This window comes from Ambystoma mexicanum, chromosome 3p, assembly GCF_040938575.1.
Source record: "Ambystoma mexicanum isolate Mex_15411 chromosome 3p, UKY_AmexF1_1, whole genome shotgun sequence".
Lineage (NCBI taxonomy): Eukaryota > Metazoa > Chordata > Amphibia > Caudata > Ambystomatidae > Ambystoma > Ambystoma mexicanum.
The window spans coordinates 145,086,127-145,100,045 of NC_090925.1; the positions used below are offsets into that span (position 1 = coordinate 145,086,127).

General features: G+C 43.2%; 1 protein-coding gene across 2 annotated transcripts in view; it reads left to right on the forward strand.

Moving 5' to 3' along the window:
- Positions 1-13,919, forward strand: part of LOC138579502 (uncharacterized) — a 1,088,345-nt gene that overhangs the window by 369,637 nt on the left and 704,789 nt on the right. For both annotated transcript variants that reach the window (XM_069649821.1, XM_069649823.1), the window contains exon 7: positions 2,555-2,707. In XM_069649821.1, coding sequence (XP_069505922.1) covers positions 2,555-2,707 — 153 coding nt within the window. The remainder of the gene's footprint in view (positions 1-2,554; positions 2,708-13,919) is intronic.

Below are 13,919 nucleotides of genomic sequence, written 5' to 3' on the forward strand. Positions count from 1 at the left end.
ATCAAAGGTTATCTAGCAGCGCTTTCCATCTTCAAGCGCACTGCAGAGGAAGTCTCCTATTTTAAGATTCCTCTTGTAATTACATTCTTAAAAGGATTAACTAATGTTTATCCTCTGACTCCCTTTCAGGCCCTACTGTGGGATCTCAATTTGGTTTTAAACTTTCTAATGGGCGCTCCTTTTGAGCCTCTTCATTCTTGCCCGTTAAGACTTCTTACCTTGAAGGCAGTTTTCTTAGTGGCTGTAGCATCTGTCCAAAGGGTGAGTGAGCTACAGGCTTTATCCTGCAATCTTCCTCATACTGTTTTTCATAAAGACAGAGTGGTATTGAAAGTGAAGCCTCACTTTCTCCCTAAGGTTGTTTCTGAATTTCACATCAATCAGAAAATATCTTTATTGTGCTTTTATCCTCCGCCACACCCGGGGAAAGAGGAAGAAATGCTTCACAGACCCGACCCTAGGCATGGACTGAGATTCTACATTACCAGATTAGCGAAACTGAGACAGCATGATCAGTTGTTTGTGGGCTATACAGGGCATACAATGGGTCGAGCCATCACCAAACAAATCATCTCTAGATGGATTATTTTAACAATTTCAGAATGCTATAAACTGGCCGGTAAAGACCTCCCAAATCTTCTAAGCGCTCACTCGACCAGGGGTATCGCAACTTCGTCTGCTTTGCAGAGGGGAGTTCCAATAAAGGATATTTGTGCAGCTGCCACATGGACGTCTGTACACACCTTTACGAACTACTACAGTCTGGATTACTCCACTAACCAAGAATCTGTTTTTGGAATGGCAGTACTGTACTCTGTGCATTCTTGATCACTTCAATTTTACTCCCTCCTCCGAATAATGTTACTGCTTTGGGAGTGGATCAAAGATAAGGAATACATGGGAGGACACAATCCATTCAAAGAACAAGTTACTTACCCATGGTAATGTTCTTTCGACTGGCTGTTCCTCCCACGTATTCCTTATCGCCCCTCCCATCCAACCCGCAGTAAAATTTCCCTTGTGGTTACAGTCTGGTCTCTCTCAAGGGGAGTAACCGTCTAACTCAAGAGAGTGTTTTGCTCTATAAAACAGGCTATTTATAGCTATGATGACGTTGACGTCAAGACGGATGCCTCCGAGGGACATCGACTCGACCAGGCATCGACGCACAGCGCCCTCTACTGAATTTTGCTTTCCTCCGAGGCAGCAAGCTGGATATTAGGAAATATCAAAGCTAAGGAATACGTGGGAGGAACATCCAGTTGAAAGAAAGTTACCATGGGTAATTAACTTGTTCTTCTGCTTCTGCTAAGGACTATCAACTCTCCCTTCAAATGTCAGAAAGTCTTCTGTTCGGGACTTAGTTCTGAGTCTGATTCACACAAAGAAATAACTGATTGCCCCAAAGAGTAAATTGAGCATTATTTATCTTTCAATCTGTTAGTGTTTTATAAAGCGCAGACCGCAAGCCCAGATGATTTGGATCCCCCCAATAGGAGAGTAGAGGAAGTAGTGGGAGTGGGTAGGATAGTAAAGGAGAGAAGGATTTGGATGATTCTCAGTCTTGGTCATTTCAGATCAGCTAGATGCAATGGAAGGGATCAAGGGAAAACAAAGTAGATACAAAATAGTACACTTTTTGGAAGCAAAAGAGGAGGCAGAGCAGGACCTACTGCAATTGTAAATAAATGAAATTTCAGGATGGGTTATGGTTGCTCTTCTCTAGCATAGAACAGTCAAGGAACAAAAGACAGAAAGGCTAATGAGTCAAACGTTTTTGTACAATACAGTCCTAAAGCTTTCCTGAATGACTTCACTCTAATGAGGTTGGCAGCTCATTCCACTTGGTTGCTCCAGCAGTGTTCGGAAATCTCCAATCACCACTCTTTCTTTCTGCTGGTGCCAATGGCAAGTGTCATAGGGTTGTGTCATAGGTGTCTAATAGGAGATAACCTTTTGATTTGCAGCTTCTAGTACTCTGGGCCAGTGTCTCAGTAATCTTATTGAATAATACAGAGGTTTAAACATGTCTTGAGAGTCTTCTGCAAGCCATTGGACCGATTTCAAACATGGGGTAATCCACCCTTAATCTAGCATCCTTATTCTGTGCTATTTGAATTAAGTGGGTCAGGGATTTGGGGAAGCCCATGTAGAGACTGTTGCAATAAGCATGCCAGGAGAGGACTACGGTTCATGTCACCTACACACTTTCTGTAACATGTTGAGGTGATAGAGGATGTGCTTAAAGAAGTGAAGAAGAGAGTGTGATTTCTTTATGATTTCATTAGAATTCTTCCTCCACGTTTGGCTAACTTAGGCTATTGACACTGAGAGATGACGATGTTCACTTTTTTCGACTGAGTTGGTCTGCATATTCCCTCAGTAGTAAATATGCATGCAACAGTGCCCACTGTATGGGCGAAAGTGAGTAGTACGGTGACACAGAGCTGTTCATCTAACAAGAGTCCTTGAAGTACGCCCTATTATTTTCATTTTTCCCATTTTCTTCTGTTCCTCTATTCTTACTACATCTTATTCCTTTCTCTTCTTGCAGCGGTTACCAAGTGTTCCTGTAAGGATGGGCAACCTCAACCGTCTGCAAGTAGCAAGGAAGGTGAATTTGATGGGTCAAGAAAGGATGACATCATGAATAGCTCAGTCGCTGAATGGAGGAAGATTCAGCCTATCACGGTTCACAGCCCAGCAGGTAAATGTTAGCCCCAAACCGAGAAATACTAAGGAAGTTACAATTTAATTGTACACACATATATAGCATTCCACGTATAGTGACTTAATTAGATGGAAAACAGTTTTACAGAATGCCCATGCTCTTCAAGGTGCAGTGGAAAATATACATATGTTGCAATTAATTTAACTGCCCTCTATGACTTTCCTGCAAAGCTAATCTTCACATGTGTTGCCATATTGAATTATGATGCACTGCTTCAAACTAGTCTAACACTAATACTCTTACTAATGCTCTTGACATCCTTGCCCCTGTCATGAGGATCTGCATGAAGCCTGCTGAAAAAGTGCAACTCTTGGTACGACCCTGATCTGGGCGCTCTGAACCACAAGTGCAGAGCAGCTGAACGTAAATGGGGAGCTTCAGGTGCACCCTCTGACAATCTGGCCTGCTGCCTACTCCAAAGGCAATACAGACTCTCCATCTTCTCTAAAAAGAGGGTCGATGTTCATGCCCGTTTCTCTGCGGCTTCTAACAACACGGCTGAACTATTCTACAAGGAGCTGGCCAATCCTATTGCAGTATCCTCCTCTTCCACTCCTACCCAGTCCCTCTGCATGGCCCTGGACTCTCATTTCACCACTAAAACCCAGGACATCTTGTCCACACTATCCTCCCCTTCTCCCCCCTTGCCCTCTTCCTCTCTCAAGCCCTCCTTGGCCGGCCCCCCTCTCCTGCTCTCCTCCCACTCTCCTCTCACACCTGAAGATGTTTCCAGACAAGTCAGGTCTATGAAAGACTCATCCACACAGGTGACCCCTTGCCCCTCCGGAACAATTAAGGACAATATTGGGTCTCTCTAGCCTTGGCCGATCTCTGCAATCACTCTTTCGCCACTGGAGTCTTCCCCTCTCCTCTGAAGCACTCCCTTGTGCACCCCCTTCTAAAAAAGCCTTCTGCCGAACCCTCAATTCGGGCAAACTATCGCTGATCTCTATCACTCCTTTCCTGGTCAAACCCCTGGGGAAGAAGGCCATCTCCCAGCTACCCCTCCACACAGAAGCTGTTGGTTGTCTCCATAACCATCAGTCTGGCTTCAGAGCAGCCAGAGGCATGGAAACTGCTTTCCTGAACACCTGTGAAGATCTGCTCTCTAACCTTGATGCTACTTCTCCATCTGTCCTCATTCTCCTCGACTTATCCTCTGTCTTTGACACAGTGAATCAAAACATCCTGATCACTCGATTCTGCGATACCCTGGGCATCACGGATCAGGCTCTGGCGTGGCTTTCCTCTTGGACCGACCTTTGCAGGTTCAACTTGGGTCCTTCCTCTCCGCCACCTCAGTCTCCACCTGTGGTGTTCCCCAGGGCTCTATCCTCTCCACCTGGTGTTTCAATGCCTACCTGGCACCTTTGGCACATCTAATATCTTCCTTTTCTTCAAACTTTCAGTTTTATGCGGATGACACGCAACTTTCTTTCAGACTACCCACATCCTCCTCCTCGCTCATCTATGACTGCTTAGCTGCTATTCAGGGATGGTGCACCTCTAATGATCTCTGCCTTAATGCCAGTAAGACTGAGATCCTTCTAATTGGGACCCCTGCTCCCGCCTTCCCCTCTCACTCTGGCCATGTCCCTTGGCCCACTGCCCTGATCCACATGTGAGGCAAACAATCTTGAGGTCATCTTCGACTTCACTCTCTCCTTCTCTCCACACATCACAGACATTTCCAGAAAGTCTCATTTCCAGTTGCACCTCCTTAGTGGTATTGTACCCTTTCTCACCTTCCCCCAGAAGCTCACTGTCTCTAGAGCCCTGGTTCTTTCTAGGCAAAGCCTCTTTCTCAATCTGCCCAAATCTATTGAACCCGTAGGCCCTTTAAGAGAGGGGGCGCTCTATGGCATGGATGGGGATGCAGATCTTAGTCTCGCACCAATAATCAGACTGACTCAGGAAGTTGGCAAAACACACCAGTTTTTAATTGCAATTGTCTAAACAGGGAGTGCAACGGGTGTTTAGGGACAACCCACAGCATAAGTCTCAACGATTCACATGAAAAAACACAGTTATATAGCAAACACTCGTCATACCTGACATCATACTACGTGGCCAAATAAGAAAACCTACTTGGGGTTGTGATAGGCTTCAGGTGAACATCTAAGTATACTTTCTATGGGGTATGGGATCGTGATTGGCTCTCTAAGTCAGGTGGACAGTTATGCCCACCCCTAGTGCAAGTCATCTTCTGTGTCATAAAAATACACAACGTTTCATTGGCTTTCAAACTATAGGGCTCTTTGCTACATGGCCCTCTAAAAATTGGTTGGCACGCTTGTACCCTTCTGGAATATTCCACTCGCTATCAGCAGGCAAGCTGGTACCCCAGGTGCTGGAGGGCTGGACTTGATCATGCCCCCCCACCCAATTAGCCCAACATCCATCATCACGCCTTCCGTCTGCCATTCAATTAGTCCCTTGAACTCGGCCTTGCAAAGGATCACTGTGCCTGATAATAAAAGGGTATTGAGAGCATGGTCTTATCTTCTGGTCTCGGTGCAGCTCACCCAAAGTCTATTTTCAACTTGACCATGTGACAGGAGACCGTGTTTCGAGCTCCTCCTTTGCATTTAACACTATTAAATGAATAAAACCTGGCCTTCCCAGTGTTTTTCCATTACACCTCAAAAGAAGCTCATCTCGCTTCTCAGGTTCATTGTATCTTCTCGAATAGATAACCAGTTTATTGGCTGCTCCAACCCTTGACAACGGGCCAGACATGCCTTCTTGAATCTTCCTTCAATGTCAGCTGTTTTCTTTAACTGCGCCACACTTTCAGCCCTTCTGTTCACAGTGTCCAAGTTTGTTAAAATGCGTCGTGGAGCATCCAGATTCTATACACACTTATATATTGGTGGCACCGCCTGCAGTCTATTCACTACGTATAGCCAAACTTATGATTACTTTGTCTACTTGCGTTACTGCATCTGTACAATTATAAAAAGGCTTTGCATTTTCTTCAGTGCTCTCTGCACATGCAATCTTCATTTTGCTCATGAAATGTTGCTCAATTCTTTATTTTGTCATCAGATTCTATAAGGTCTATTCACCTTCTTTATTGGCATCTCGCCTGGGTGCGTCATTTCTGCCTCACGTGACATCACCAGTCTTCTCTTTCATTCATCTTCACACTTCTTCCGGAACTTCCTTCAGAAGACTGTCATTTCTTCGCGGATACATCATAAAGGGTTTTCTCAATGGATACCTTGTTTCAAGGACTCTTCGCGGAATAGGTACCATCACTGGCGTTGGCATGCTGCAATTACCGGTTTCCAACATATTGGAAAAATGGCGGCGGGACTTTCGGTAGAGGCACTTGGCTCCTCCTTTACACTCCCCCCTCTGGTTGATTCATTGACCACTCTCCCACCAGTTTTCACATCTAGACATCCTCAATTGAAAAAGTACTTCTTCAGAGTCCATTTCTTCATTACTCCAGGTCATGAGACTACATTGTCCATTCGGACTACAGTAGATCCATCTTCCCACATTCTTCCTGTGGTTTCTTGGATACAGGAACGTTGTTCCCTCAGGTGCATGAACGCTGGCTTCTATATACTTTTTGATTTCTTCATCTATCAGCTCCTTGGGTCCAAACCCTGATTCGACATCGATCATGACTTTCATTCCTACTGCTTTCTTTGCTGTCTTCTTGCACTGTTTAATTATTATTCTGATCACACAGAATCCAAAAATGATCACCACCAACAAGGCTCCAAGGAACTTGAAGATATTCGCCATCCATTGTGGAACCCATGAGAAGATTCACGTAAACCAGCTGTTGTCTGCAATATCTTCCATCTTGATGTGCAAGTTCGTCAGCATCGTTATGGCCTCTGTCAAGGTCCCATCCTCTTCATCTTGAGAACGTATGAATGTGCAACATGATTCTCCGATTTTGGCCCAAATACCTCCACCCAAAGCTGTAATCATATCCCAGACATATCTATTCTGAAGAGTCATCAGTTGTATGGCTCTCAGCTCTTCCTTGATAGCATTGAATGCCTTTATGGTAGTGTTGATTGTCTGCAGGAGCTCCCATCTGGTGATCTGTAACCATTTTGCATTCTCCATCGTCAGGATCCCTGGCATGAAGATTGTTGCGTATACTGCGAAGTCTGACTGAAAAACCTGTGTTCACACGGAATAGACTAAAAAACCTGTGTTCATATGGAATAGAGTTAAAGGCTTCTATCGATTTAGCTGAAAAGTAGTTCTCCCTCTTTGTTTAATTGAGGAATTCAACTGATCTCCTCTTTCTTAGGTGAGCATCTGCTTTTGGAAACTCTCCAATGTTCAGGTCACTCTTCGGGATCACCAATGCTGGAACATGGACAGGTACTATAAAACACAGCCCTCCCCAGTCCTTGGGCAACTTCATGTATGCTCTGTAGTCCATTATCACTACTGTTTCATCCTTCATTCCTGGTACATCGAAGATTCGATCGCACTGCTGATTCTCACCAACCTTTCTTGTGCCATTGGTTCTGAAACATAGCTCTGCACTAGCCAGAGGCACTATCTGCAACGGGCCTCCTTTGTCATCAACCCATGTCAGCAACTTTGCAAGCTTTGGCCAGAGAGGTTTGAATCCCTTTTCCACATGATCTATAACTGGTTTGTGATGTCCTGTTACTGCCACCGCTCTGCATACAACTATGCCTTCTTCCCATCCATCTGGAGAAAGTACTGTTCCTCAGATTTGCATCTGGCCTCTCTCCTTGCATCTTCATGTTTCCTCATCATTCTTTCCTTGGCAATTGAGCTTTTTATTTATATCTCATCTGATTCCTGTCCCTTAGTTCCAGGATGTTTGTATCTTATCACATGATCTCTGGTGTGTGGTCTCTCTCTTGTCTTTAAATCTTGCACGTAATCATCTTCTTCTGGAGCTGTCCATTCAGTCACTGATACCAAGGATGCTGTGCGACCCTGGAACGGACCTCTTGTATGGCAGGTGAGTGCAAGGTGAGACAGGGAATGAGCTGTCTGCACCGCTATTTCTATAGCTATGAATATCTTGGACTTCCCCATAGCATAAGGTAGGAGAGCACAAATATAGCAACTCTCCTCAGAGGGACTTTTTCCCACCTCTTTCATGTGCTGATACTACATGTTATTCCCCAAATGTGCTGTACTGTCTAGATAATTATTTAACTCGTAATCATCTTCCCTTGTACTTCTCTTGTGTCTCCCTCTTGCAAGATGAGCTCGCGCATAATGATCATGGAGTATATAAAAAATTGACCTTCCTACAGGGGAAATCATAGCAACACTTGTCAGAGAAATGGGTGACTTTACATGCATCACTGGTGTATGTATAATCACATATGGCCTTGGTCTCTTTTCAATAGACAATTCTGCATAAGTCACTGGAGTGGGAAGAATCAAAGGGACCAATGAAATAGACAGTATGGATTAGCAAAATCAGAAAAACAATAATAAATGTTGAGCACGCATATTTTATGCACCAATACATCAGTCCCCACCACTCTCGATTCTCCACACATCGCCGAGGTTGCTCACTTTACGGAACTGCATTATTCTCAACAGTCCACATTGTGCCTGTGTACTACTTTAAGGAAGGAAAACACCTTTTTAATCAGGCAACCTCGTTAGATGCTCAGTCAGGAAGCTGCAGGATGTGTTCAACTATCTCTGCAAGTAACCTCCTAATTGCAGGGCCATTTTTAGGATCTTGCAGGGCCATTTTTAGGATCTTGCAGGAACACACAAATATTAGTACTACGCCAAGCAAGAGCAGCGTCTGCTTTGAGTATGTATATAAAGACAGCGAGAAGTAGTCTATGGGCATCGAAATCTGGCAGAACCATGAGAAACTTGGTGAGGAATTAATTGGGGAAGTGCCCCCTTTTCCAGTCATCGAACTCTAAGTCTAGATTTGGCATATTTAGCATTTCAATACTAAAGTCCAATTCAAAGATTTCCTGTGGCTCAAGAACCTTTGCTTTTGCACGCCTGCTAATATATCTATATAGAGTGTCCGGGGTGAGCCACTGTCAGGCCTCGCTTGCCTCGCTCACCTTTTTCCTATGGTAATAGGAACCCGTACGCATTCAGAACGGCAGCAAAACCGTTCTACACTAGATGGAGGCTCTTCAATAACGGCTTTGTATCCCAGGACCTCATACTATGTGATGACATTAGTCACGACATCAGTCACATGACTCTTGAATGTATATAGGTGCTTTCCTCTAATCCCACACCGCTTCTAATTGTTGCTACACTGTTTGTTTCCTGAGTCGTGGTGAAGTCTCCTAACTTTGACCGCTGTTGTTTCTGCAACCGTAGCCTTGACTTTAAAAGTTGCTCATCTTGCTAGACTCGTATTCGGAGTCAGTTCCTTATTTCAATTACGGTACGGTTGTGAGGCGGACCTTATTCATGTGTTAGTTTCCTGGCCTGGAAGTTCTTCGGCGTTCCAGGGAAGCCATCAAAGACGGAACAACACGGGAGGCTTCCTATCCCTGCCAGAAGCCAGGTGAATTCTTTCCTTAGCGGTTTTTTCACTACTGCGTTGCTGGAGACGCATACTTAGAATTCATCCTGATTTTCCTTGAATAGAGCGTAACCTCCTCGTTACGGGAGTTGGGCTTCTTTTGAACTTTTGCTGTTGCAATCATTTCTTTACTATATTATTTGCTACTACATCCAGAGAGGAGACGGTTCCATTTGTTGTGCACACCACTATTAGTACAACATCCTAGAGGGGATTATTTGCTTTCTGGTGTAAACCTCAGTATCATTGATTTAAAGGGCGGATTGACTACTACATTCCAGAGAAAAGAGCCTTTTGTTTATGAACATTTGCGAAGTATCAAAATTATGTTGTGTTATCCTTTGTGCACAGAACTAGTGGACGCTATCCAGAGTGCACCTACCAAACACTAGTTTGACCCTCGTTCCGTTCAGGATTAGATTCCTACTAACTCTCCCCTTTCCTTGTCGTTGTGTTCTTATGGTGGATTACTACCTGGACTACTACGTTGGAACTTTGCTTTTCATCAAACGACTCCTAATAAGGTTAGTGGGGAAACTAGTGATAGAAATATAGGGGCAGCTTTGTTAGATACATACTTACCTTGTTGTTTCTATTACACAGATTGGAGAGTGTGTTCTGTTCTTCGCCCTTTCAATTGATTCCTTGCTCTGTCAGTCTTTTTTCTATCGGGCAGTGGGTGTAATCAATGGAAAGGGTTCTTCCTTGAGGACTCGTCAGTGAAGTTTAGGAAGAAAGACTTCAACAGGATCAATATTGTATCCTTTTATGGTTGCACTATACTTGTCTCCTTTTTTGCTCTAATCACGAGTTTGTCTACTGTTGAGTTATTAAGGGCGGCATGTCAGCCACAGCCCAAATGCATACTTGCATTTATTTAAAACGCAATCTTAGCGTCCGTCTTCCTCACCATCAATCGAGTCTGCATGTGCTGTACTACTTCTTCTTGTCTTGCTTCTGAATCAATGGTTGGGGGTGCATCGGTCTCACCAGCATACGGTTTGACGTCGCCCAGGTGGATCCTGGCGTGCCTTTCTTGAACTTTTATTGCTGAGGGAGAGATATTTTCTACAATAAAGTATCCACTAAAACAGGGCTCTTGCCACTTCCTTGTGAAGTTGCGTACTAGGATTGCATCTCCGATTAAAAGTCTAGGTACAGGCAAAAGTTTTTGAAGTCTGGTTGCTGAATGGTCTTCATCTGTGTCCTGAGACCGACACCCCTTGCACTTGAGTTGATCTAAAATGACAGAGATACTAGCGGTCATACATGTCAAATACGTACGTAACTAATTTCCTAACAATTCTGCAGTCATCTGGGCATCACTTCTGCTCCTCGATGGAGGAGACAAGGGCATTCTCATTCACTTCCCTGTCACTATCTCATGGGGTGTGAAGTGATGGTCCGACCCAGGCTGATTTCTTAATGCATATAATGCAAGGGGCAGGCAATACAGCCATCCCTTCTTCAGTAACAATTTGAGTTTTGCGATTCTCTCTTTGAGAAGACCGTTGAGTCTCTCACATATCCATTTGCTTGCGGGTGATAAACAGAAGAAAACTTGTGTTTTATGCTAAGCAATGAGCTAATCTGTTCAAATATAAGAATAAATGGTCACACTATTGGGACAAAAATCTAGGCACACTTTGTGGCCAAGAAATGCCAGTAGGGTTCCAATAAATAATGTATTTTTTAATACCTAAAATCAGACATTTCATATGGCGTCATGTAAAGAAAATAATTCATAAACAAAGTAACATTCTTTACACAGTTCACATTTAAGCATGTGTTGTAATTCAATGACAAAAGTAACAAATACATTCTTTCTGATTGTGTGTTACAATTTCTTCAAAGGTAAGGGTAAACAATAAATGTAATCTTTATTTCGAAAGGAAAGAAAAAACACTCAGATTTGCTGGTAAACACTCAGTGTGTCTTTCACTATCAATACGACGCGTTTCGGGCCTTAATGCCCTTCAACAGGTATATCAATATTCATGAATTCTGTAAAAGAGCAGTCTTTTGAGCAGGCTTGAGATACGACAAACACAGTAAGAATCTAGTACCATTTAACATACTTAGGTCTATGATGATGAGATATTTGATCTTTGGAAATACAGTGAAACGCAGTCACCTGATAGCGTGCCATAATGTTTCTGTCACACAGGACTGTTAGCGATATTACATCACCATCTGTGCTGTTTATTACTTCAAGTAACCACCTCAACCCTGTTTCACCCACACAGTGAGCACCCATTAATCTTGTTAACAGTATTGTGTTAGTACTATTAAAGTTAAGGTTTAGGGCGTGGGACCCAGCGCTAATGTGTAGTGAATGGTCCCATGCCAGGCCCCATATTGAATATGTTTACATCTAGTTTTCCTAATTTATCTCCAGTGCCAATCAACCTTGGTGCAGGGCACCCAGTGACGTATACAGATCTCTATCCTGAAGTAATCCACGAGAGAAGAGCTATCTCTAGGACACACAGGTCAGTGACCTAATGTTTTTTGGTCATTATGGTTTGGACAAACCACCGAAATAAACACATACACTGATGACATTATTTATATTTGTTTTCCAGAATTCATGAATATTGATATACCTGATGAAGGGCATGAAAGACTGAAATGTATTGATAGTGAAAGACTCACTGCGTGTTTACCAGCAAATCTGAGTGTTTTTTCTTTCCTTTTGAAACAAAGATTCAATTTATTGTTTAACCTTACCTTTGAAGAAATTGTAACACACATCACTCAGAAAGAATGTATTTGTTACTTTTGTCATTGAATTACAAGACAATGCTTAAATGTGAACCATGTAAAGAATGTTACTTTGTTTATGAATTATTTTCTTTACATGTCGCCATATGAAATGTATGATTTTAAGTATTAAAAAACACATAATTAATTGGAAACTTATTGGCATTTCTTAGCCGCAAAGTGTGCTTAGATTTTTGTCCCACTATCAATAGTGTGACCATTTATTCTTAAGTTTAGCTGATCTTGTAGTCAAGATCCCAATCTGTAGCACCTACATTTTCTTTAATTTTGCCTACAACTATTACCTTACTCTGTTACTCATCCGTTACTCATACCCTTTGAGGTTTGAATCAACAAAAGGAGTGCACCTCTACACCATTCTATTCCTAATCTGTTCGAATACTTCATTAACAAAATGGGGCCCATTGTCAGATCGCTGCACCTCTTATACTCACCATCTAGGAAAGACTTCTCAAACTAAAAACTTTGCAGCACAAGTGGCATCAGGGTGTGTACATGGACCTGCCTCGATCCTTCTCGAAAAGGGGCACACCACCAATATCAAATACCTGTATCCACTACATACTTGCAGCATATCAACATAGTAAATATGTAATGCTGAAAAGGACCATTCGGTCGAGGAATCACTCCTCTGATTGTTCGCATTGTATGACCAGCTGTAAACTTTTGACATACGATGCAATTTACTACATAAAACGCAACGTGTTCTAACAGGTTCGGTACAAACCAATCCTACGAAATAGTTGCTGCAAGGCTTTCCCTAGTTAAATGTGTAGGGTACTTCAGCTATTCAAGTGCTACCCTTAACAAGGCTACAGGCATCGCCGGCTTTCCAGTGCTGTCCTGTCGCCACAATGCTTCAGAGGGGGATAAAGAACACCTCCTCTGTTTCCACAATGCTTGCTCTTCCTGTGGAGCACTACCTTGAACCTCCATCAACTGTGCTCCCTTCATTTACAATCATAATTGTGACTACTTTTTCTTTTACATTCTGAGTATCAAAACTTGAAATATCTGGTGAATATGCAAACCTTTAGGCCTCTTCATCTGCATTTTTCGTTCCCGCATGAGATAAAGTCAGTTTGCTTAGTATGTGCTACGCATTTAACTATTTCAATGGCTAATGGGAGTTGTAGTGCCTTGATAAGCCTATTCAATAATGCTGCGTGTTGCACTGTAGTGCCGTCCGCTCGGAGGTAGCCCCCCCTTTTCCAACGTGCTAGCCCTGCGTGCACGGTTGCAGTCATGTAAGCAGAGTCACTGTACACTGTCGCCTCCTGCGCTGCGTATTTCTCTAGTGCCACAATAAGCACCACTAATTCTACTTGTGAGACGGTAGTCTTGCACTTGCTACCACTTCAAATTCCCCATTTGTTCAGTGCCTTACTACAGTTGAACCTGAATGCCTTTCCCCATCAGTTTGATACATTTTTGAAGACCAGTCAATAAAGAGAATCTCCCCCCTTGCTAGTGCATTCTCCTTTACTCTTGGGATATCATCATAGAACTCTTTGTAGTTAGCATGCACATGCTCACCCTCTGCCACTGGCTCAGCTACAAGCGTGGAAGGGTTCACTATTTTACACCTGACTATTTTGATTGCTGGATTCGATATAACTACCTCATATGCAGAAGCTCTCTCAGATGTTAATGGACCCTAAGGTTTCTCCAAAATGGCAAACAATGCATGCACAACAAACAATGTCATAGAACACCCCATCACAATGCTGGTAGACTTCTCAATGGTGAACGCGGCTGCTGCCAGCGATTGGTCACAAGGAAAGTGTCCTCTCATGACTGGATCTAAAATCCAACTATAATATGCCAGAGGTTTGTACCCTAGTGTAGTTCTCTGTGTAAGCACCG